Raw genomic sequence first — 21,568 nt, 5'->3', positions numbered from 1 at the left:
TGAAATATTTAAATTTACATATTTAGATGAGAAAAATAGATAAATATTTAGATGAGGACAAAAGAGCGGACATGTGGTGACCCCGGGTCCCCTTCCTCCGTCCGCAGAGATGACTGGTCACCTGCTTAGCTAGGGGCACGTGTCACCCTGAGGTGTAAAAGAATGGCCTTCCTTGGGGCGCCTGGGTGGCACAGCGGTTGGGCGTCTGCCTTCGGCTCAGGGCGTGATCCCGGCGTTATGGGATCGAGCCCCACATCAGGCTCTTCTGCTATGAGCCTGCTTCTTCCTCTCCCACTCCCCCTGCTTGTGTTCCCTCTCTCGCTGGCTGTCTCTATCTCTGTCGAATAAATAAATAAAATCTTAAAAAAAAAAAAAAAAAAAAAAAAAGAATGGCCTTCCTGCTCCCACAGCCTCACCCCTCCCTGCCCCAGCCCCCTGCTACCAAACCATACTTGACAGAAACGAAGGCAGCAGCCCAGAGCACCTCCCAGCAGAGAGGCCGCACCCTCGCTCCAGGGGCTCCGCTGCCCCTGCCCCTGAGTTACTCCTGGGGGAATTTGGCCAGGCCACCTGGCTGAGTGGGTGGACCAAGTCCTGCCGCATGACATCAGCTGGGCGGGCTCCTCTCTCACTGGCTCTCTCTCCTTCCCTCCCGCCCTGAAACCTGATTCCACTGAAGGACTGACTGCAGGAAAACTTGGCGGTGCCCAACCCCAGTGGCCCGGGCTGTGTGAGGCTGCAGCCTCAGAAGGTGTGGAAAGCAGACCCAGAGGCAGGCTGGCTGGGACATGAGGCTGGCGGCGTGTGGGCAGGCTGCTCCTCGGCACGACTCACCCTGAGGCCACGCTGAGGTGTCCCGCGCCCGGGAAAGCTCACCATGCTGCTGTGGGTACCCCAGGCGCTGCTGGCCTTGCTTCTACCCATGCTCCTGGCACAGGGAGAAGGTAAGGCGACCGTGGGCAAGTGCATGGGATTTGCCTGGCCACCTGTAGACCCAGGCAGGGGAGGCTTGACTCCCCCAAGCGTTGAGGGAAGGAGGGTTGTGGAGTGGGTGCTGCTGCAGGAGAGTCAGGGATCTTGGCACATGTGAGCATGAGAGAATATTAAGGCACTGTGGTCCACCTCCAAGGTTGGGCCGGTGGAGTACCGGGTGGGGGCAGGGCTTGCTGAGAGGGGCCCGGCAGCAGCCTGGTACATTGGGAGTGTGTACATGGGCTCCTCTCTTCTTTGTCCCGCCTCCAAACTCATAGAATGGCAGCTGCAAGGTACCTTAGAGCTCACTTGGTCTACCCCTTCTTGTTGTAAGTGGGAATGCTATGGTCCAGAGAGGGGGAGTAATTCACTCAAGGTCACACAGCACCTTCGCAACAGAGTGGAGACCAGAGCTAACCTAGCCATCTTTCCTCAGCTTCCCTAGTCTTGTTGCACAGGTACCCTGGGCCTCCTTTCCTAAAGTTCCCTTCCAGGGCTAAACTCCAGTGACATCACACTTCTCCGCATTCCCCCATCCACCCTTTCCTGCCTTCCTGGGATACAAGGTGTTGGGGTCACAAAAGCATCTGTTGCCTTTTGCTACGAACAATATTGACTCCCCACTCCGGTAAGTTTTCTCCCCATCCAGAGCTAGGTTGGAGTTGGGGCTGAAGCACAGGTAGGATCCCGTCCCAGGGCTGGACGGGTAGGAAGAGCCGGTGCACACGATGGTTTTCCTTCCCTGAGCTGTCGCTGGGGAAGCTCAGTGGGACAACAGACCCAGGCTGCACGTTAAGACTCTGGTCTGGGGCTTCCCCGGCTGAAGAGAAGTCCTATCCCTCCCAGCAATGGCCTTTTGCCCTGAGGCCTGCGGGGGCCCAATCTGGTCAGATTCCCAGCAATGGGATCAGGGCTGCTGCTGGTGTAGTGAAGACATACAGAGATTTGGATCTGAATCTCATTTCCTCCACTTGCAGGGCATAGGACCCACCCTTCTGAGCCTTGGGGACTCTCATCTGTAAAAGATGCTGTCATGACAGCCACCCCAGGGTCTCCACAGGAGACGCTCAATAAATGGTCTCTTGTCTCCCACCTCTCCCTGCTCTTCTCTGTCGTTCTGAGGGAAACGGAAAGTTTATCGGGGATGGGTGGGTGGGGAGAGGCAGGGGGATCTGTAGGGAAATTGGCTGTGTGGGTTGCACACATTATATAGACAAGATGAGAGAAGAGACACCTGGTGTGTGAAGGACCCAGGTGGCGCCCTGCCCGCCCTCTCACATCCTTGCCCTGGTCCTCCAGGGCATTCCCCTTCCCTCTCCCGTGCCTTTCACCTTCATACTTCTTGGAATCTCTCAGGAAGCGCTTCTACTATTTCCCAGAGGGAAAACAGGTACAGTTGAAATCCCCATAGAGTAGCGGTTGGGTTTTCTCATCTCTCTTTGGTCCTTGTAGGCCTTCAGCTCTGGGGACAACTTGGTTTCTTCTCGCCTCCTGTACACCCCACACCTGACCCTCTTCCTAATTCACCAGATCTGCCCACAGAGCAACCCTCTGAAGGAGCCCTGGCCAACCCACCTCCAGGAGTTTGTGTGTGCACACAGCTGAGGGGGCGGATTCTGCAGGAAGGGAAAGGAACGTCTGTGTTCACTGGATGGCTTCCTTCTTTCTCCGTCAATAGCAGGCTGGGGTCAAGGAGCCAACGGGGATCCAGGCAAACCCTCGGGCAGACCTTGGGGCTTAGAGATCATGCACTTGGGGCCACCTTTCTTTGCAGCCCCCTTTCCTTCCAGTACCACGTCCCAGGGCCACTCCTCCTTGGCTCCCCAGTGCCCCTCATCCGCCCCCCACAGGCCCACCTCCTCTGTGCAGGTACCTGCCCTCAACCTTTCTCAGCCCTTGGCCCACTTAGAGCTCACCTGTCTTGCAGCACCCACCTTACAGCCCAGCCAGCACCCTCCCTCACATAAACGTATATATCGGTTATGCTTAGGAGACAATAGCTTGGATCTGGGCAGGACTCTCTGCAGACAAAATGTTCCAGTGATGGGACTTTCAGCCGGTGGGGGGATCTGGGGATCTGAGGTGGAAATAGTGCAGACAGTTTCCTTTTAACAGCTTCCAAACCAGGGCAAGAGAACTGGGGGCAGCCTCAGGCTCTGACGCTTGCTTTGAACCGTTCTTCCTAGCCAGGCGCTGGAGGCCCCTCCAGGCCCAGAACGCCTCCAGGCCAGCTCTGCGGCGGCTGTCAGACTACCTCATGGCCAACTACGAGAAGGGCGTGCGGCCCGTGCGGGACTGGAGGAAGCCCACCACCGTGGCCATCGATGTCATTATCTATGCTATCCTCAGCGTGGTGAGCGCTTGGCCCCACCTGCCCCGCTCAGAGGGGGCCTTTTGGGGTGGGAGACTGCGGAAGGCCAAGTCACCCCCTGGGCAGTACAGTGGACATTCAAGGACCCAGGGTACCTGTGATCCGGCACAGACCCGCATCAAGACATTCGACATCTGCCCAAACCAGAAAACGGGGTCACCTGTGTGGCTGCCTCTCCCAACACTTACAGCCAGAAAATCACTTTCCACATGTGGTTCTTCGCTCAGTGTATATCACAGTAACCACGTCTCCATGTGAGTTGTGTGAGGCTTCACACTGTCCTGTTCCTCTCTAGGCCCTTGGTGTCTTACACAGGCCCTGATACATGGCGGGTGTTGCTAAAGGATGGTTGCAGAATTATTCCTAAACCAGTGATGACTCTGTCTCTCGATGCGGTTTGGCACCTCTTGCCTGCACACTAGGGCAGGAGGGAGAGACAGATCCAGATATACAGGCATACAAATCTGCAAAAGTATATAGACAGAAAGATGGTATTTTCTATGTCTCCTCTTATCTCTATGTTAACGTATTTTATATATAAAATATATATAACATAAGAGGTATAATATATATAATTTATATAACATAATAGAAAATACTAGAATATATATATTCTATACATGAAAATAGTAGACTATATATATATGTATGAAATTTTAAAAAATTGGTTGTATTTCTTTCTAGGAATGTCTAGTGAAAGACCCACTCTTCCTGGTTGGCCCCTTTTTCCCTTTTCTACACTCTCACTTCCCAAAGGAATAGGGACACAAAGCAGCAGCTCCTTTTATGGTGTGTGTGCAAGGTGGACACCCGCCTGCAGGGCCGCCGAAGCTGAACTCCCTTTCCCTTCACAGGATGAGAAGAACCAGGTTCTGACCACCTACATCTGGTACCGGCAGGTGAGCGACCAGCCCTGTGCCCTCCCTCATGTCCTGGGATCTGGGCCTCCCCTTCCAGGAGGGATTCCTCCATCTCAAAGGAATCAGGAATCTCAGAGGCCTGGGCGAGAGAAGGGGAAGAGAGAGGCTCAGAGGCAGACTCATGAGACCCAGGAGTCTGGGCTTCTCTTATCTCAGAACTGGTGATGGAAGGAAGAGTAATGCTCGTGGAGGAGAAATCCTCTGGTTTCTGAGGGTTTTCATGGCATCTCAAACAACAACTTGTGCAGCCTCTGTTGATGGGATACCTCCAGCGACCAGGAGCTCGGTGGGCAGCAACTGCACTTTCAGACAACTTTAATAGCTAGAAAGTTCTTCCTTCTATTGGGCCAGATGTGATGACAACCAAATTTGGCAATTGACACAAGGCGATTCCATCCACCGAGTCCTCACCCCCTCTGTCACCTCCCCACTCTTTCAGCTTCTGACCTGTGTCTCTCCGGCACTGGTGAAAAGTCTCTGAGGCCTTTGCAGCACGTCTGGTGAGGAGCTGGCGGGGAGCCAGCGGGGAGGGCAGGCAAGCCGTGCAGGCTGCTTTCCACAAGCTGGGCTGCTCTGGCAGCCCCAGAGCTGCGGGGCAGATGTGAGAGCCAGAGGGAACCACAGTGGCTAGAGAGAGTGGGCAGGACAACGGGGCCAGTTCATAGAGGTCAAACCTGAGAGAGGCTCTGTCTACGGACACGCCTGGTATATGTGGGTCTCAATTAAATCCCTCCCTCTCCTCATGAGCACACTCCACTCATGGGGCAGAGAGTGGGGTAGAGGAAGACGCCAGAATGCTGATTCCTGCCAGACGGCTCTCTTCTGCCTCACAGAGATCTCTCAGTACGGAGCACACCCTGCATCAAGGGGAGGGGCCCAACAAGAATAGGCAGCCTGGAGCTCCTTTCCAGGGACATCTGGCTTAGGTCCCATCCCTGGACCTCAGGGTCACTTGTCTGCCCGGCAGTGAGGGGAGGCCAACCTACCGTGTTCCAGCGACTATGCTAAGGGGCCAGAATCAGAGACACAAACTAGACTCGGTCTGTGAGGCTTCAGTGAGCTAGTCGTCTAGTGGGGGCCACAGACACAGGGACAGGCAAATGCAGCAAGACAAGTACTCCAATGCAGCAGGAACCCGGGGCAGGCACATAAACCCCCAGCCTGGGAAGTGGGGTCACGGAAGGTTCCTGGCAAAGGGAGCAGACAGATGCTTTGCTTAAGTCTGGAGGGACGAGTAAGACCTCCGTCAGGGGAGAAGACCGGGATTGCAGTGTGGGGGTGCGCGGGTATGCAGAGCTGTGGGTTTTCACTGCACGTGGCTGGAGGCTAGAAGCCACAGAGAGGCAGCATTAGTGAGGCTAGAGAGAATGCTGGAGGTCAGACGATGCAGGCCTTTGCTGGCCGTGAAGTCTAACTCTATCCCAAGGGCAAGGGACGCCACTGGAGTTTTAAGTGAGGGAGTGACATGATTAAGTTGACATATTAGATCAGTCATTCTGATAGGGTGGTGAACAATGGGGTGATCAAAACTTAACAATAACCATCTCTACCCTGTGAAGTGCATGTTATTATCTCAATTTACATGTGAGCAGACCAAGACCCAAGAAGCCATCTGTCCAAGATCCCGCAGTTCGATGGGATATTCAAACAGGAGAAATGGCTGCATGCCTTCCCCGGGCAAGGCTTAATTTCCCTGGGTCATATTTGCATGCCGGGAGTGGGGGTGTGTGAGCATAGAGGTGGGAGGACTCTCAGATACTGCTGAGTGATTTGGGGGCCACCGATACCCAGATTCCCCCAGAGCAGTGAAGTCATCGGAGTTACTGACACCCACCGCCCGAGACGGAGGGGGCTGCCTATGACCATCCCCACTCCTCCCCCAGTACTGGACTGACGAGTTTCTCCAGTGGAACCCCGAGGACTTTGACAACATCACCAAGCTGTCCATCCCCACCGAGAGCATCTGGGTCCCGGACATTCTCATCAATGAGTTGTGAGTGCTGTCATCCAATGCTGGGAGGATGGATGTCTCCCTGGTGACTCCCGGGCTGGGGAGGAACAGGGCACGGGGACAAGACTCTGTTGTTGCATGAGAGGTCCCACCCAGGCTTGCAGAGCTGTAGGTAACGAGGAATTGGCTTGGGCTCCAATTCTCCCCTCCTCTTTTTTCCCCCTCTTTTCTTTCTCTTTTCTTTTTAAAACTCCTCTTTCTCTATGCCTGATTTGAAACCTTGCTCTTCTTGGTCTGAGGGCCCCCTTCCTGGGGAAGGGAAGCTGGTGAATGAATCCCCACTGCTATAATAGCCAAAGGAGGGACAGCTGCATTTTTAAAGGTGGCAGTCAGATTACCTAAAGGGATGAAGTCCCCCAGTGGTCACTGCCTCTAGTCACAGGGGCGATTTGGAGCTGGGAGATGCTCAGACCTCTCCAGTCACACAAGTGCCTGGCTGGCTCCACCTCGCGCCCCCAAGGAGAAGTGGGTACCACCATCCTTTATTACCAGCAGGTGAACACTATCTCATTGGGCCCTGGCTAACATCCCTTCCCCCCATCCCTCAGGCTTCTTCAGACTCCACTGCCTGGGCTTCTGAATGCTTGGGCATGGAAGATGGCTGGGGGAGACGGATGGAAGGAGGAGGTGGCCCAGGGACAGTAGCCTCTCACCCAAGTAGGCCAGGGGTGCCACTCACACTGTTTTTCAGGGGATGCAGCTGACCTAGAGCCCCATGATCTGCATAGCTCAGACTGGAGGGATCCCAGTTCCTGCTGGATCTCCAGTTAAACTGTGAAGTAGCCTGAATCTTGGTTTCTCATCTCTCAGCCTGGTTCCACAGGAGGCTGCAGGCTCAGGACGCCCAGCTCAGATCATTCCGTGCCACGGTGGTCACTTGGGAGAGCCTAGGGTTTGAGGATCTTGCGGAACTTTCCCACCTTGCCTCACTTCTTCTCAATGATTTCTCTAGTTCCTTCTCCTCCAGGCAAGATTATTCTCATGTCAACAGGACTTCTAGGGATGGGGAGCAAAGAGAAGCCCAAGTCAGGATGGAACCCAAGGTCCTGCTTTCCCACCCAGCCTGCCCATTGCCACTGAGCCGCTACTCCTGGGAGCTGAGCTCTGCCCAGCTGGGTGGGTGGTGGCTACAGGGACAGCTGGGCATGCATGTTAGAGCCGGTGGCTGTGAGGTACATGGATTCCCTGCCTGCCTTTTGTGGTTAGGTTGCCAGGGGAATAAAGGAGAAATGCCCTTTCCTGCTTGGAAAGTAACCCTGACAATGCAGGTAAGAAAGCCTACCATAGATTAGAAGGACACTGTGCGGGTTGTCCTGCTGCCCAGACCCCTCCTGAATTTCTACCCTGCCTGGTGGGTCAGAGACCTTCAGACTCCCAGAGCTTGACCTGCTTCTTGAGCCCCCAAACTGACGCTCTTCCCTGGCCAGTGTGGACGTGGGGAAGTCTCCAAGTATCCCGTACGTGTACGTTGGGCACCACGGCGAGGTCCAGAACTACAAGCCCCTTCAGGTGATGACGGCCTGTAGCCTCGACATCTACAACTTCCCCTTCGACGTGCAGAACTGCTCCCTGACCTTCACCAGCTGGCTGCACACAAGTGAGTACTGCACGTGGGCTCTGGGAGGGGGCGGGGCGCGGCGGGGGGGGGGGTGTCCCCGGAGCACCTGCAGGAGGAGCACCCTCTAGGAGGCTCTCTCCTTTATCCACATCACTTCCTGCTTATTAATGCCGCTGAGCCTGCGTCTCATCCTCTGGACGGGCCTCCGTGCTTGCCCTTGCTGCCTCCCTCCGTTGCCTGGAGGGTCCAGTGAGACAGTGTGAACTGGCAGCAGGACATTCAGTAAGGCTGGGATGTGGCCCTAAGTGTCCCTCACTTGTCTTCTCCACTGACACATCCCTCCCTCCTCTCTCCCCCGGTCTTCAGCAGTACCCTCCTAGCTGATCCCCTTCCAATTCTTGCTCTTCATAGCATGTCACTCTCTGCTTAAAAGCCTCAGTGACTTCCCGGCACTCCTGAGACAGAATCCAGATCCTTCACCTGGCCCAAAGGGCCTGCCCTCGGCTCTCCATTCCAGCCTTAACCCCATGCATGCTCCCCTGAGCTCAACTCCAGCCCCGCTGCCTTCCTTTCCAGGCCCCGAAGCCCCTGTTCTCTCCCTTGATCCCAGGCTGCTTCCTCTCTTGGGTCACCCTGCCCCCTCCTCCTCCCTCTCCTGCTCCCCTTCCCGCCCCACTCCTGCCCCGAACCCCTCCTAGTGCAGCCAAGCCCCCCGCTCACCTAATCCCAGCATTGGCTCAGTGCCTCAGGGAAAGCCGCCTCACCCCCAGACTAGGCCTCCCCGTTGCCCCGCTGTATAGCACCCTGTTCTCCCCACTTCCATTGCACACGTACGTTCTTGCTCAATGTCTGCTTCTCTAGCAGAGATAAACCCAGAGAGGGCAGGACCATGATTTCTGACCCACCGGTAGGTCCCCAGGGCAGTGTCTGGGACAAAAGAAGTGCTCGGCAACTTCTATTTAGTGGCTGAATGCCAGGTGCTCACTGAAGCCTAGTGCGGTGAGCATCAGGCTCCTGCAGAAAGGCCTCCTCCACTCGGTCTGATTTTATCAATTAACTGTACAGTGCAAAGATGACACATAGCTTCCTTGGACAAAAACCAGAATTACAAATACTCTTGGACTTTCGACCTCTACCCTCAATCCCAAACTCTTCACCAGCAACTCCCCACAGCAGACTTCACAGCTTTTATCAGTATAAGCTTCATATGGCGTATTCTTCCAGATCCTTCTCTATCCTTTGCATATACACATGCATACACATCTACGGAAAGCCCATGAAAATTATTTCATATGTTTTTATTTTACCAAATGTATCATTTAGGCTACTGCTACCTGATTCTTTTCACTCAGTGAGAGGTCTTGGACATTTTTCCAAGTTAGTGCATATTTAGATCTTTCTCGTAAATGTTGCCTGCTGTAGGATGGCTTGGGGTTTGGATGCATCATAGTTTAGTAAGCTTTTCCTGATTGGTGGATATATAGATCTTTCCCTATATTTTGCTGTACTAGATACTCCTGGCCTTCTAGTATGTATCTATTTCTCTAGTACAGATGCAGAGAAGTGAAACTGCTGCTAAGTGAAGATTTCACTTATTTCCCTAGTTAACCTTCTTCTTTCTCTCTTTCTTTCTTTCTCTGTTTCTCTTTCTTTCTTTCTTTCTTTCTTTCTTTCTTTCTTTCATCTTTCTTTCTTCTCTAGAGAGAAAGTGCACATGCATAAGCAGGGATGGGGGGTCAAGGGAAAGGAAGAGTGAGAATTTTAAGCAGTCTCCATGCCCAGCATGGAGGCTGATGTGGGGCTCGATCTCAGGACCCTGAGATCATGACCCGAGGTGAAATCAAGAGCTGGACGCTTAACTGACGGAGATCTTAGATCACCTTTAAGGGCAGGCAGCCCTATCAGGGGAAAGGTGAAGAATGTTGACTTCTGTTCATTTCATAAAGGAGTAACCCTAGTGGAAACATAGAAGAATGTTTGGAAGGGATATGTGTGGGCCGGGTTGGGGGGAGACAGAGACAGAGAGAAGGAGAGAGGGGGCTTGCTAATAAGTCATTAGTCTGGTTCTGGTTCTTTGCATTTTGCAGTGTGTTTTCATCCAGGCCGTCACTCCCCTCGCTACAGCTGCCCCCATGGGTACCGTGTGAACTGTTACCTCATTTTGTAGCTGAGGAGACTGGGGCTGCAGGCCCAGAGCCAAGTGCGCTAAGCCCCATCCCAGGGTCTGCCCACTCCTGGCGCTACCCTCCAGAGCCGGCTTGGTTTCTTCCCTCTCAGTCCAGGACATCAACATCTCCCTGTGGCGCTTGCCGGAAAAGGTGAAGCTCGACAAGACCCTCTTCATGAACCAGGGCGAGTGGGAGCTTCTGGGGGTGCTGACCCAGTTCCGGGAGTTCAGTTTGGAAGACAGCAGCCATTACGCAGAAATGAAGTTCTACGTGAGTGGGACTGCGGGGGGCATCGGGGGACGACCACCGGAGCTGAGCAGCCGGCAGACCCACGGGGGCTCCAGGAGGCATGGGGGGGAGGGGAGAACCTCTGCAGCCCTTTTCCCAGCTCCAGGGTCACACTTGTGCCTTGGAACTTCAGGGGAGTAGGTGGGGACACTCAGTGGACTTGCCCCTTACTCCAACTCGGCAGCCACAGGCCTCGATCTAGATGCGGAACGTGAGGTCGGTCCAGTTTCCTCCCTCGGCAGCCCGGGCGCAAGCTCCACGAAGCAAGGGGGTCTGGGACGGGCGGCTGTTCCGGGGCGCAGAGCCCGTCTGGCCCGGCTTTCCCCCATGGCTCCCGTCCTGGTCTTAGGTGGTCATCCGCCGGCGGCCCCTGTTCTATGCGGTCAGCCTGCTGCTGCCCAGTATCTTCCTCATGCTCATGGACATCGTGGGCTTCTACCTGCCTCCAGACAGCGGCGAGAGGGTCTCCTTCAAGATCACGCTCCTCCTGGGCTACTCCGTCTTCCTGATCATCCGCCATTGGCACTCCCCTCATTGGTAAGGCCCACCCCGGGGGAAGCGCACAGTGTGGCCGAGGAACTGAGAAACCGGCCCCCTCCCGCCTGCGGTGTGTGTCCCCCAACCCCGCCCCGTGTGCACAGGGGTCTACTTTGTCGTGTGCATGGCGCTGCTGGTGATGAGCTTGGCTGAGACCATTTTCATCGTGCGGCTGGTACACAAGCAGGACTTGCAGCAGCCCGTGCCCGCCTGGCTCCGGCGCCTGGTTCTGGAGCGAGGGGCCCTGCTCCTTTGCCTAGGGGAGCAGCCGGCTTCTCGAAGGCCTCCAGCCACCTCCCCAGCCACCAAGACCGATGACTGCTCAGGTGAGAAAGGGAGAGGATGAGTCCCTCACAGAGGGCCTGAGGGATGTGGCGGAGAGTCTCTGGCTGGAGCGACCTGACTTGCCAGGGTCTGGGTGGGAGTTGGGTGCTGTCCTGCACACGACACCCCATGCCCGGCCTTGCAGGGAGGCAGCAGAGTTCAGCCAAAGTCATCGACCCCTTCTGTGCCTTCCCCTTCTCTCATCAGCCCGGAGACAGATAGAGAGAAGGAAGGAGTTCCAGAAGCTGAGCATGTCAACAGCTGAGACTTCTGGGCTGAGAGTAGCCTTTCTCTGAGTTGGGCCCCAACGGGGAGCAAATGGATGGCCCTCAGGCAGTGATGGGACTTCTTACCCAACGTGGCTAGGTCTGCAGCCAGGGTTTCCAAACCCTTGCATTCGGTCAGCTCAGAGACCAGGTCCCTGTGAATTTCGGACACCTATGAGACAGAGAGATGGGGCTGCTGGGGACACGGAATGTGGTGCTTGTTTTCCCTGAGACATTGTTACAGCCACCATCTGGTGTGGTGCGGGGGTTGTCGTGGCTCGTTGATGTATTTATCGAGCGCTTTGGGCCAGGCACATGCATTTTCTGTGCATTATCACAGGTCATCCTGAGGCCCCCTCATAGCATTCCCATCCTCGTTTGTCAAATGAGGAAACGGAGGCATAAGGCCAAATAGCTTGCCTTAAGTCACAGAGCCAGGAACCGGTGAGGCTGGAACCCAGTCTGCTGCTAAGCTATATTTCTAACCACTCCACCCGCTTTCGTCCTCCCTTTTGGCAAGAGGGAGGCCTTTTACCGAAAGTGTACGGTTAACCTAAGACCATGTCATCGTGAACAGAGGAGGTAGTCCACCAGCCTCACGCCCAGTTTCCCCGCTCACCTGCGAGGCAGCCGTAGCTGCAGGTGTATTTCCTGGTGCAGAAGGACTTGGGTTGGAGTCACGGGGAAGAGGGCAGCAAGGCCTAAGGGGGCGAGCAGTGGATTCGCAGCCCAGATACCTTAAGCCTTAGTGGCCTCACCTGTACAGGACACTCCAGGTGTGACCACAGGCTCATCACTTAAGCTCTCTGAGCTTCAGCAGCTCCGTATAAAATGTGCAAGTAATAATCACTCCTACGTGGCCTCTCTCGTGGGCTGTTGTGAGGCACAAATGAAATAACAGATATCAAATTCCTGGAAGAAGCCCACGCATTAAAAAAAAAATGCATGGAAAGAAAAAACACCAAATTCATGATCTCGGTGACCTGGGGAGTGGATGGAGGATGTGACTAAGGAGGGGTATACAGGAGTCTCCAACTGCATTGCTGTCTTTATTTGCTTAAGTCACATGGTGGGTACTCTTTATGTCTGAAATTATTCATAATCACGATTTCTGCAAGCCACCGCAGAAACAGAAGGGATGGTGTTCGTGCCATTCTGCTGGGCCTCTCTCCTTTCCCAACGCGCTGCCCTTTTTCCAGACATGGGAAACCACTGCAGCCATTCGGGAGGCCCCCGGGACCTGGAGAAGACCCCGAGGGGCCGAGGCAGCCCCCCACCACCACCGCGGGAGGCCTCGCTGGCAATGCGCGGGCTGTTGCAGGAGCTGGCCTCCATCAGGCGCTTCCTGGAGAAGAGGGACGAGAGCCGAGAGGTGGCCCGGGAGTGGCTGCGAGTGGGCTCCGTGCTGGACAGGCTGCTCTTCCGCATCTACCTGGTGGCAGTGCTGGCCTACAGCGTCACCCTCATCACTCTGTGGTCCATCTGGCAGTATTCTTGAGTGGGCACAGCCCAGCAGGGGCGTGGGGGGGCATCAGGCACTGGTTAGAATGGGGATGGGAGAATTTCAGGGCCCAGCCGATGCCACGGACGTTTTCAAGACCCTGTCCAAGGCCAGTGTGTCTCAGCAACTCTGAACCAGGGCTGTGACTCTTCCCCAGAAAGCTTGGTGTTCAAGACCCTTACATCCCCCACCCCCCCAGCTTACCGTGGCTTTAAAATGTGCTGTCTGAGATCAGGACAAACCCAGGCATTCCGTAACTTCATTCTATCATTCTGTGCATCAAGTCTTGGTTTCTCCCTTGTCATTTTCCTGCAGAACTTCTGCTCATCTCCCTCAACCTTGGCTTTTCCAACCCTAATGTCTCCTTCTTCATCTCACCTGTGGCTGCTTCCCTGAACACTCATGTTCCATCAGATGATGGAGGTGGGCAGGTGAAGGCAATAAAATACGTGAAGCCCTAGACTCTCTTCTTAACCATTTGTCAGCAGCTGGGTGGGTGGAAGAAGGAGTTTAAAGTTGCTGGTGGAAATGAGGTAGGGGTATTATCTGTGGTTTCAGTTGCTTGGTGCTTCCTGCCCCAGAGAATCAGGAGGTGACCAAACAGTGGCTGTTAAGAAGACACAATAGGAGGTAGAATCCAAGGTGGGAGGGTAAGGACCACCAACACTTAGCAATGGAAAGGTGAGGAGCGGGAAGCTCAGTTCTGTTAACCCCTAGGAAGATGCTGGAAGTGTCCACACAGTCCTGTTACCATTCTGGGCTCCTGGTGAAGCTGGCAGCAAGCTCTCTCCCTGCAAGAGGATCCCACAGCGGAAGCAAGGACATCAGCACCACGGCCAGCACTCGTTGGTTTGGTGTTTGGAAGACGGAGGAAAGCCACAGCTTGAATTTAACTATCTCCTTTGGGAACTCTCGACAGCCAGTTCCTGGCACATTCACCCAAGAGCAGGACCGTGGGACAGGCAGAGTTGAGGGCATGGTCTTTGATGTTACTTCTCATATTCTGGCCCCCTCTCCCAAACACCAGGGTTTATAAGACATGCCGAGGAGTGCCCCAACTCTATCACTCCCTCAGTCCATCCATCTAACAAGTGTTCAGAGGAAAGGAATGCCAGAACCCACCAAGAGTGACCTTAGGGTCACAATGTTTGCTTGAGGCTTTCTCTGGCTCACCCTTTCTCATTCCAGCCCTCGGGCTGCCTGTCAAGAGGAAGGCATGGTGGAGATGGACTGAACTCTGCCTGTCTAAAGGGAAAAGACCCAAAAGGAATACCTGGGATGAATTGTTCTGGGCTGGCCAATCATAAGGGTTTCAGTATGCAACACCTGAAGTTATACCTTCTCCTGATCCCAAACTGCAGTTCGAGTGTGTAGACCATCCTGGGAGACTGGGTAGACAGCAGACCTTGGGCCCTTGGGAGCTTCAAGACTGGGAAAGCCTACAGACTGTGGAAGAGGGCTTACGTGTTTTAGCTTCTCTCAGCTTCTTCACCTGTTCCCCAACATGCAAAGTGAACTTATTAAATATTATCTAACTGGCTGCTGGTTCCTGAGGTGAATTGGGACTGAAGTTTCACCTGCTACTTCCACCCCAGACATATGTGCTTTTGCCATTAATTAGGGATTTTATATTTATCTGTGTTTTGTTGTTGGGTGGATATCAGGGTCCTCCAGCAAAAAGCAGGAGACTGTGGGGCTGGGGATTGGCTGCATTCACAGTTGTTGCCTCCCACTGAGCAGAGATTCGGCTAAAGGTGGGCATTGTTCATCCAAACTCTTTTGGGATGGTTCTGGAAGCTCATGCTTTGAAACTTGGTCTTGGGACCCACAGCTGCCCCATTCCACTAGGATTTGCTGGGGCTGGTCATGCCACCAGCTGATTCTCATGCCTCAGGCCAGAGAGAGAGAAAGGTGGACAGTCCGGTACTGTCAATGCACCACTGGTCAGTAAGTGGGTGGCTATTGACAAAGTGTCCGACCAGAGAGCTAGTAAGACACTAATCAACCTATTGATTCCTCATCTCCCCCCTCCTCACCCTTCACCCACAATCAATGGGGCAACAGAGCCCAGCACTGAGGCAGCCAATTAACCACCTTGAGAATGAGCCGCCACGTGTAACATCTTCTGCTCCACTAGCCACAGCCAATCAGCTCATCAATCCGGCCTCCAGACTGTGCTGCCCAGGGACAGGAAACTGAGGCCCAGGGCCAGAGAACCCCCAGTGTTCTACCTCTTGCCCATCAGTACTGATCTTGATCTTCTCCCAAGGAGACCTTCACCCTGTCTGGGATATGAGAACGCCCAGAATTTCCTTCCCACCTGTTCTGTCTCCCAGAGCCTGCTCCCTTCCTTCCTCCTGCTGCTTCAGCTCATTGCCTTTCATGAGAAAGCCAGAGGGAGAAAACCAGAAACCACCTATGTCTCTGTAAGTGTTTCCGAGAATCTTGCTGGTTCTCTGTCTTCTCTCCACTCCTCTCCTGCTGCCTTCCCTCACTGCCCACAATACTTCAGCTCCCACCTTCTTTTCCTGCTTTCCAAACCCATCATGTGTACAAAAGATCCCACTGAAGGTCTCAAAAGCGCCCAGCATGAGCCCTTCCAGGCCTCTGGATTCATGGCCGGTACTGCTCAAGCTGTGGAGCCCACTGCCACCATCCCATCAGGGAGTCTGCCTTTCCGCACTGGCAGTAGCAGCCTGGGCTCAATGACCTCAGGGCTCCTGACAGGAGTGGACCTCCCCTGGCTTCCAGGCCAGTCTAGGGAGAGGAGCTGAGCTCAGAGTCAGGATATGGGAGATTTCCTTAAGGAGAACGGGAGAACAGGAGAGAGGAAAAGTTGCCTAGTGGGGTGAAGGCAGGGAGGGAGAGCCTGGGGAGGGGTGGGGTTCAGCAATCACTAGCCAGCTTCTCCTCCCTCCCCCACTTCCCCCCCATCCTCTGAATCAACACATTTTGAATCTAATCTAATAACAGAGATTTAACGAGGGGATAATGCACGTGGAGCGGCCAGGCGCTTTGTCTCTGCTTTCAAGCGGCAGCTGGGGCCCATTATCCGGGGACAATGCCCCATGCTAATCACTCCCTCTCTCCTCCGAGTGTTTGAGGAGGGGTGGTGGGCAAAGAGGGCAGTTCCTCCCTGATTGGAGGGGAGTGGCGAGGTGGAAGAGGGGGGAAGAAGTCGAGAAGGGTCTGGATGGCCCCCACGCAATTGTCTTGAGTGGACACCAACTCCTGGGTCTTCTCCCCAGGCCCACACTGTCCACCCTGACCAGTCAGGGTCAGGGAGCCCTAACTGCGCACAAACAGCAGATAATTACCTATCAGCTGCAAGTCCCAGTGGCTGGGAGTTGGGTGGGTTTTTTTTTTTTTTTTTCTTTTCGCTAACTTGGTCCTCTATAATTTAAGCTCTCCCATTAATGCTTGTGATTGGCCAGCCCTGACTGTCATGGTTAGAGAATTAAACCATGGTTTAGAGACCAAGAATACCCCTCTCTGAAACACAGTCACTTCTTCTCTTCTATCTGGGACTTTATAAATGGACTTGACCTGCAGGAAGAGGTGTGAGGTTAGACTGTAGCAAGAACTTTCTGATAATCATCTTGACACGGATTAGATTGGGAGTCTGAAAGGGAAGGAATGGAATCTAATTTTCGAGAAGGCTTGAAAGAAAGAGAGCCCTGTATCTAGGTTGGGAAGGGACAGATAAGGGAGGAGAGATCTGCCTCAGTTTCCACTGTCTAGTTGGACATTCCTTTCTGTGATCCTTTCTGTGACACAATTATTGGGGGAACTGTGGGTCTGCAGGGAGGCTGCCACAGACTCGCATCTTGGCCCCATCACACACCCACTGTGAAACCGTGGATAAAGACTTAACTCCTCTATGCCTCCATCTTCTGATCTGCAAAATGGGGATCATATTAATATCTGGCTTATTGGTATTGTGGGCACCAAGCTCTCAACATGGGGCAAAAGCCCAGGGAAGCATGAGGCTGGAGTGGAGACATGGCTCATGGCGTATCAGCCCTTCCTCCGTCTGCTTTCATCACACTCTGAATGAGTGAGAACTCTCCCCATGGTGACTAGAGATGAGGCCTCTGTCCTTCTCATCCATCCCCATTTCAGAGATGGGCAGGGCGAGGTGAGCTGGTCACTCATCATAAGGCCAGTAGGAGCTCAAGTTCCTGTCCCCACCAGGCTGGATTCAGACCTCTGTGCCCCTTATCTGTGCATCCCCTTTTCCTCCATTACTGCCCCCCCCCCCCGGGCACATTCCCAGTTCCTTTGCACCAAGTTCCTCCTTAAAACCACAGCTTTGAATTCCTGCTCTGGGAAGGTGTATGCAGGCCTACGATGATCCTGGCTAGGTTTCTCCCATTCCATTCCACTGTGTCCCTGTCCGTGAAGAGAATGAAACTTTTGGCAGAGGGACACACCATGCGTATGACAGCGGGCACTGTGGGAACCTAGGGATTCACTTCCGTATGTCTGTGAGAACCCCACCCTCAAGACTTGGATCTAGCCTAAGGCCTGGAATGAGATGTCAATCTTTGGCCAAGGGGAAGCATCACCCTGTCTTTCTGAAGTCTGGCCACAAGGTGGCAGCAAAGTCCAGAAGTTCTATGGAGAGGTCTTGAAACATTTTTATCACTCCCTTCCCTTCTTCCCCAGGGGCCTCTGAAGCCCCCTTCCTTCTGGGCCAGCCCTTTTGTTCCAGAGTGCTTGGTGTCCTGTTTTGATGCTCTGGCCAGAGACTGTCCCACTGCCCCCTCCCCCCGTTGCACACCCGTGGCCACACTGATCCCTGAGCAACTGAACTTCCTTCTGTGCTCAGGCCTGGACCTCACGCTAAGCCACACACTTCATTGCTCCTCTGCTTTCTGCTTATGCAATGAAGATATTGGTGCCTGGTAGCAAAGAAGCTGTTCTACCCAAACCCATATACAGGCCCATGGAGAACTCTCAGCGTTTCTCTTTTGCCCATGTCTCCAGGGCCCCAACCCCAGCCCATCCCAAACTGGCCGAGATGGTTCTCAGTGGTCCCAGGGAAAGTGGGGGAGAGGAAGGTGCTGCCCAGAGCAGGAGCTGGCTGGGGGTCAGGAGTCAGATGGGGGTGGTGGGACATGGGGATACTTGTCTATCAGCCCCGGGGTCAGCGGTGAAGAGGTGAAGTTGGTCCCCAAAAGCGGTGAACAACATGATGTTTTTACCCATCCTGGCACAACGTCCCAATCTTTGCTGTGCCACATGCTAGCGGGTGAGAGTGGTCTCCTGCAGCTGCTGCTGCTGCAAATTACCAGTCTAAAAACCCAAATGTGTTGTCTTGCAGTTCTGAAGGTCAGAAGCCTCAAGTCAGGGTTGTGTTCTTTGCAGAAGCTCTCAGGGAGAATCTGTTTTCTTTCCTTTTTCAGATTCTAGAAGCCACCTGTACTCCTTGGCTCGTAACCCCTTCCTTGTCTTCAAAGCCAAGACTGCAACAGCTCTAGACTCTGCTTTGTGACGTCTCCTTCTCTGACTCTCCCACTTCCTTCTCTTACAAAGACCTTTATGGTTACCGTGGGCCCACCTGGATAATCCGGAACCACCTCCCCATCTCCAGATCCTTAACTTCATCATAACGGCCAAGCTCCTTTTCCCTTGCAGTGCGGCATGATGACAGGCTCTGGGGACTAGGAAGAGGACACCTTTGGGGGAACGGCACCGTTCTGTCTACCACTGTGTGAGCTTTGCACAAACCGCTGAACTTACTTTCCTCATCTGTAAAATTCATTCAATCATAGCACCTGCCTTGCGGGATTGTTAGGATTAAAAGAGCCAACACAAGTAAAGGCTCCAGTGCAAAGTAAATGCTTGATGAATTTTAACTACGGTTTTCTTATTGCTCTGATGCATAAACCTAGAAGCTTCCTGCCCAGACCCCTGCACAGCAAGACAAGGTACAGTGCCTCTCGGACCCATTTAATTAATACTATATAAGAAATATACTGCCTATTAGGCAATGTTCCTTTGTGGAATCATTTACGGCGATGTTGACTATGTGGCTTTATTGCTTTAGCAGAAGGGAATGTGAAAGCAGAACCTTAGAGGCAATGAGCCCAGGAACTCAGCCTGGCCAGAGGTACAGGATCAGGCTAAGCTAGGCTCTCTCTTCGCCCTCCTCCCCGACTTCCAGGGTCTGCTCGTCTTCCCAGTGGGCAGAGGCTCTTGACAGGGGTAAGGGCTTCTTGGGGCAAGAGGCATTCACCACGGAATAGGGCTGACGTCACTTCCTTTCTCCTGATCCACCTTCTTTGTCTGAGAAGTACCCAGAGGCAGGAGAATGGACAGGATGACCTCTAGAGGACCTTCGCAGCTTAGGGTCCAGGAAATCCTGCCTTTCCATCGAGGTGACACTTAATCATGGTTTAGGCTCCAGCTCTGTGCTCTGTCTTTTTCTCTTGGCTGACATATTCAACCCCACGGCCCCTTTCACCCAAGGACTCATTTTTCTGGTTCTCCTAATGAAACTCAAATCTATCAGCCATATGGTTTTGTCCTTGGGCTCAACATTCCCACCAAGAGCTCCCTCCTCAAAAGCCTCGTGGAGGTGAGTGGGGTTGGTCCTACTACCATAGCCTCAGCTCGCACGTGCTTTTTCACACCCCCGCCAATTTCTTGACAATAATCGTAGAGCGCTCATTTATTGTTGAGTGATTTGCTTAGCATTTATCCTGGCTGCCAGCCTGTGAGCTTTCAAGGCCAGTGTTTCTGGTCCTACTGGCCGCTCACGCGGTGCCTGAAATGCAGCCCAGGCTTTGCATCCGGTGAATGCATCAATGAACGAACGGCAGCAGAGGGAGACCTCTGAGGTCCCGTTTCTATCCGACCCTTCGGCCCGCAGAGGCATTGCCAGTTAGGGTGGGGAGCAGGGAGTCCCATACAGGAGAAGGACCCCGGCAGCTGAAAGGACCCTGGGGACTGTGGAGGGGGGAGTGGTCCCAAGCAGGCTGGGTGGGTGGTCATGAAGCTCCTGACGCCGCTTCCGCAGTGGATCTTCTCCGAGACCCTTAAGAGAACGAGGCTCGTTCTGCAAGAATGTCCACACTGCACCATAGCTCGTTTGGGACTGAATCTGCCAAAATGGTGAGCTCCCACAGCAGGGACCGACCACTTCTTCGTCAGCCCTGGATCGTCAGGGCCAGAGGCATGCCTGCCATGGGGCAGAGCCTCAATATTTGCTGAATGAATGAATGAATGGAGGTGGCGGTGTGGATTCTCGTTCAATCTGTCTCTGCAAGGATGACCATAAAATTTGTCATTCAGACCAGAGCGGTTTTGTCCTGGACCTGGCAGCAGTATTCATAATTGCACATGGACAGCCTGCCCTAAAGAGGGGTGGTCCTGGGAGGGCAGGATGTGTGGTCACCCTGACTCTTGAGAGTCTCCCTGGCCCCTTCCACGGCTGAGACCCTACCCAGGGCTGGCCAGCTGGGAGTCCTTCCACTCCCACAAATTCTAGGGACAAGAGATCCCGGGCTGGGGGAGGGGAAGAGAGGCCTCAGCACTGCCCTTTGTCCACTCTGGGCTCATGGTTTTCCTCCTGAGGGTTGCCTCAGAGGTCGGAAGGATTTCCTGTGGGTCACAGGTCAAATGCCGCATTCCTTAGCAGAGCTGCATGGAGTCCTGGGCTGGCCTCTGCCCTCCCACCTCCAAGAAGAAGGATGGGCTGATACGGGAGCAGGAAGCAGTGTGAGGTAGGCCCAGGCAGGCAGAAAGGGGATCCAGGGCCCCACCCCCACCATCCAAAGGGCTTGGTTCTGCCAGCCCCCTTGACCCCCTTCACCCCCCAGCCGGAGATGTTGCCTTGGCTGGTATGTGGGGTGGGTGGGATACAGTGTGGAGGGGGCTCTGCTGACAGAGGGGCCGTGCCCCATGGGTTTGAGAGTTTGCTAAACAGGGCTGGACTGACAAGGAACCCTCAGATGAATCACTGCCTTAAAAGTCTAATTTTCATTAATAATCTGTTTTTATGGAGGAGGAAACCCCCATGCCCCCCTTCAGAGTAAAGAAGAAGTACGATTGTGTTGCTAAAGGGGGGAATGGATTTGGTGTTCCCCAGAGTTTGGGAATGGAACAGAAATCCCCCTGGGGCCAGGCCCTATCTAAGCAGGAGCTCCCCTGAAGGGCCTGATATTGGGGAGACGGTGGGAAATGGGAGTGGGGTGAGAGGTGCAACCCTACATTTCTACTGTGGTGTGTGCTGGGATTTGGGGATCAGCCTCATCATCCCTGGCATGCACCTGGGCCCCAGTTTCATGGGGCTGCTATGTGAGGTTGCACAGGTTGTGTACTGTACAACCCTAGGGGCATCATTTACATGGACCCCAATGTGAACAGAGCCCCTGGAGTTGTCACACTTAGAAAGCTCTGTCATGAGCCTTTACACATGTTAGTCCCTCTACCTAGAACATCATTCAGGCAAGATCTGCCTTCGATCTTAGCTTTGTTCTCAGTGCCTCCTTCCTGCATCCCCAGCCCACCCAGACACGCCTCTGTTCCACATTTACTACGTGGAATTACAGCAATCTGCTTCGGTGTCCATCTTCTCCACTCGTCCTCCCTGCTGCCTTCTTCACACAGTGCCTGCCGTGTCCGGGAGAGTCTTTGTAGCAGCAA

At 53.9% G+C, this 21,568-nt stretch overlaps 1 protein-coding gene across 1 annotated transcript; it reads left to right on the top strand.

The window, feature by feature from the left end:
• Positions 1–877: 877 nt before the first annotated feature.
• HTR3A (5-hydroxytryptamine receptor 3A) lies at positions 878–12,926 on the top strand. Its single transcript, XM_040630707.1, is given in 10 exon segments — positions 878–944; positions 3,159–3,325; positions 4,198–4,242; positions 6,147–6,256; positions 7,702–7,871; positions 10,110–10,270; positions 10,638–10,801; positions 10,803–10,825; positions 10,930–11,151; positions 12,615–12,926. Coding segments are annotated over 10 exon segments (1,428 nt in total). The 3' UTR covers positions 12,914–12,926.
• The last annotated feature ends 8,642 nt before the right edge of the window (positions 12,927–21,568 follow it).

Source organism: Ursus maritimus, unplaced genomic scaffold (assembly GCF_017311325.1).
Source record: "Ursus maritimus isolate PB19 unplaced genomic scaffold, ASM1731132v1 scaffold_16, whole genome shotgun sequence".
NCBI lineage: Eukaryota > Metazoa > Chordata > Mammalia > Carnivora > Ursidae > Ursus > Ursus maritimus.
The sequence above is the reverse complement of the archived record's forward strand: the minus strand, read 5'-3'. Positions and strand labels throughout refer to the sequence as shown.